This window comes from Nematolebias whitei, chromosome 23, assembly GCF_014905685.2.
Source record: "Nematolebias whitei isolate Nwh7 chromosome 23, NemWhi1, whole genome shotgun sequence".
NCBI classification, from domain to species: Eukaryota; Metazoa; Chordata; class Actinopteri; order Cyprinodontiformes; family Rivulidae; genus Nematolebias; species Nematolebias whitei.
Window position 1 is genome coordinate 1,732,110 of NC_056520.1, and position 3,061 is coordinate 1,735,170.

At 46.2% G+C, this 3,061-nt stretch overlaps 1 protein-coding gene across 1 annotated transcript in view; it reads right to left on the reverse strand.

Annotated features, from left to right (window-relative positions):
• xirp2a (xin actin binding repeat containing 2a) overlaps window positions 1-2,690 on the reverse strand; it is a 20,972-nt gene extending 18,282 nt beyond the window's left edge. Inside the window, exon 1 of the mRNA XM_037696824.1 lies at window positions 2,552-2,690. Within this exon, the coding sequence (XP_037552752.1) occupies window positions 2,552-2,605 (54 nt within the window). The 5' untranslated portion in view covers window positions 2,606-2,690. The remainder of the gene's footprint in view (window positions 1-2,551) is intronic.
• Window positions 2,691-3,061: the final 371 nt, after the last annotated feature.

The window sequence follows — 3,061 nt, forward strand, 5'->3', positions numbered from 1 at the left end:
GGGGCCTGGTCACATTCTGAGGGCGGGGCCTGGTCACATTCTGAGGGCGGGGCCTGGTCACATTCGGAGGGCGAGGCTCGGTCATGTTCTGAGGGCGGGGCCTTCAGGGTCTTACTTCCTCGGGGAAAAGTAGCTCTGCTGCCGTCTACTTCCTGTCCACTTCAGCAGGTCAGAGACACAAACAAGCAGATATCACCGGACAGAACTGCCTCAAAGAAGGCATTACCACAATACTGATGGCAACGACTCTTTTCATTTCTAAATCATAATAAGTGGATCTGCTTGTAGGCCGCTCGCCCATCAGTGGTCCTGTCTCCCTGCTCCAACACACCTGATTCTATGGTCAATCTGCAGAAGACTTTTAAATCAGGTGTATGGAGCAGAGAACATCTAAAACGTGCAGGACAGTGGCCCTGCAGGACCAGGACTGGACAGCCCTGGTCTAAATCTGAGTTGATGTCATTATAACTAATCATAAAATGGAGAACCGTTTAGGGAACTTGTTCTGCTCTCTTCAGTCGAAGCGTTGAGGTCAAACTGAAGAGCATCAGTTTGTAGAAAAGACCGTCTGAGAAGACTCGATCGGGTCTCAGTCTCTGATCCTGGTCTTCCTGGTCTCAAGAGATGAGTCTGTTATGAATAATTGATCGTAAGAACTTTGTCTGATTTAAGTTTTTTATTTCTTAAAGCTCAGACTATAGCGTTTGTAGAAAAAGACTTTTCATTCCTGTCTCGGCTGTCGATCCGGTCTCAATCTGTGAGTTGGTGTCGTTATGAACGAGTGCCGACGGAGTTCCTAAATTAAACATTGATTTTAGGTTTTTTATTAAATTTAGCTTTTCTAATAAACTAAAGGAATGTAAACACGAGTAAAATGATTATTTTCCAGTCGTGAAGGTTTTGTTAGAGCAACATTTTAAAAAATCAATCGTATAAAACAGAATAACAGCTGGGCAGGTTCACAGAAAAGAGTTCAAACATCTGGACAAACTTTTCTTGGTCAGGTCGGTATTTATACATTATTATTTATATATGAATTATTTATATATTTATTATTTATATACATATAAATATATAATTTATTTATATTATTTACACACCACACACACACACACACATATATATATATATATTATTTATATATGTATTTATTATTTATATTATTTATATATATATTATTTATATAATTTATATATTTATTGCTTATATTATATATATATATATATATATATATAAGTTATTTACATATTTATTATTTAATTATTTATTTATTTTTATGAAGAACGAAGAAAAAACATTGCAGGAAGTCGGAACAGATCAGATCAGTTTAACGTTTAACGTCGTCCAACATGAAAGATAAAAACTTCTCCTGTAACTTACGAGATATTTTGCTAACAGACGAGCAGCAGCTGCTACTAGAAGTCCTCAGGGTGTGTGTTGTGAATGACTCTCAGCTACTACCACACCAGACTTCAGCTCAGTGCGGGTTTGTTTGTTCTCATCGTTACGAGAACACAAGCGCAGCGTTTTCATTTCACGTTCGTTCTCAGCTGGCCACGCCCACCTGCTCACCTGTCCCAGCTGCAGCCACTCCTCTCATTAACCCTGTTAGTTTCTGTCAACTCATCGTCGCCTCAGCAGAGATTTGGTTTCCCGACGTCGCCCTACGTGCTCTGTGAGGTTTCGCCAGTTTGTCTGTGCGTCAGGTTCTGGCGGCCACGCCCACTTTTTCCTCGTGTGCGTCTGCGTTCAGGACTCACGCCTCCTGAAACGGCAGCACGCAGTCAAGCTTGTTGCCAAATAGGACCTAACGTAAAAAAACTGCTGAAGGTTGAAGGAAACACGTCGAGGACCACCGCCATCTTTAGGCTCACTGTCGGTTAAATGTGGCCGACGACAGCTGCTGCGAACAGGAAGCACGCACACCTCCAGCTGTCAATCATCTCCTCACGAGGCCTCAGCGGAGTCTGTGGACGTTACAACCCTGAGCTGATCGAGTTTTATTGTTTCTCCGTTATTTAAAGCAGAACATTCATAAAAGAGTCGGGAACATCGTCAGCCTGAGTCAAGATGGCCGACACAAACTTTGACGGCTGAAGGTTGGGGTGGTAGTAGCTGAGAGTCCGTCGGCAGAAGGTGGTTTCAGTTGGAGACGTAACAACAAGTGGAACGTTTACAAAATAAATGTGACAAGACGTGTCACATGACTGACATTTTTCTTTTGATCCTGATGCAGCCGGAGAGAAACAGGAAGTGACATCACAGTGATGTGCGGCCACATCAGTTGGTGATGTGACTCAACTCCACACCCACATCCAGACACCGATGGGACACACATCCGAGACAGTGAGGGGTTCAGTGTCTCGCTCAGGGACACTTCAACATGTGACTGCTGGTGGAATCGAACCCCCGAATCTCCCATCGGAGGACGACCGCTCGAACCACTGAGCCACAGCTGCCCCTGACTGTCTCTGGGTTCAAAATCCAGACGTCTGCTGAGGTCTGCAGACCCCCCAGACGTCCTCACAGACCTGTGGACACATCGTCTTACCACAGCAGAGGACGAGCTGTCCTTGGTGGACACGGCTGCTTCGTACATGGCCATCCTCTCTTTGACCGACGTAGGCCTGGCGTCCTGGTTGTCCTCGCTCGGCGCCCTCTCCTCTGGACGTCTGGACCTGGGTCTGTCGGGGCCGCCTACAGCTGAGAGAGACAAAGAGGTCGTTAAACACGCCGACGGCTTCCTGTTGAACCGAAGGTTCGACTCCGCTCGACTCCCGGGGGGAGCTGAGACAGAAGTTTTAGTAAATGGACCTCCGGGACAGATTTGTACGTAAGACGTCTTTTGGTCGTCTGAAGAGACGTCTCACGAGCTCAAAGTTCTTCCTGGGACACGTCGAAACATTTCTATGAACATCAGGACGGGGGATTAGGCGACTAGGCTTCGGCTGACGTCAGCTCCTGGTTCTGCTCATGTTGAGCCGAGGGGCAGCCAGAAGCAAACAAACCTTCAGGACCCCCCCCCCCCCCCCCCCAAAAACACACCCAAAACTCACCCACA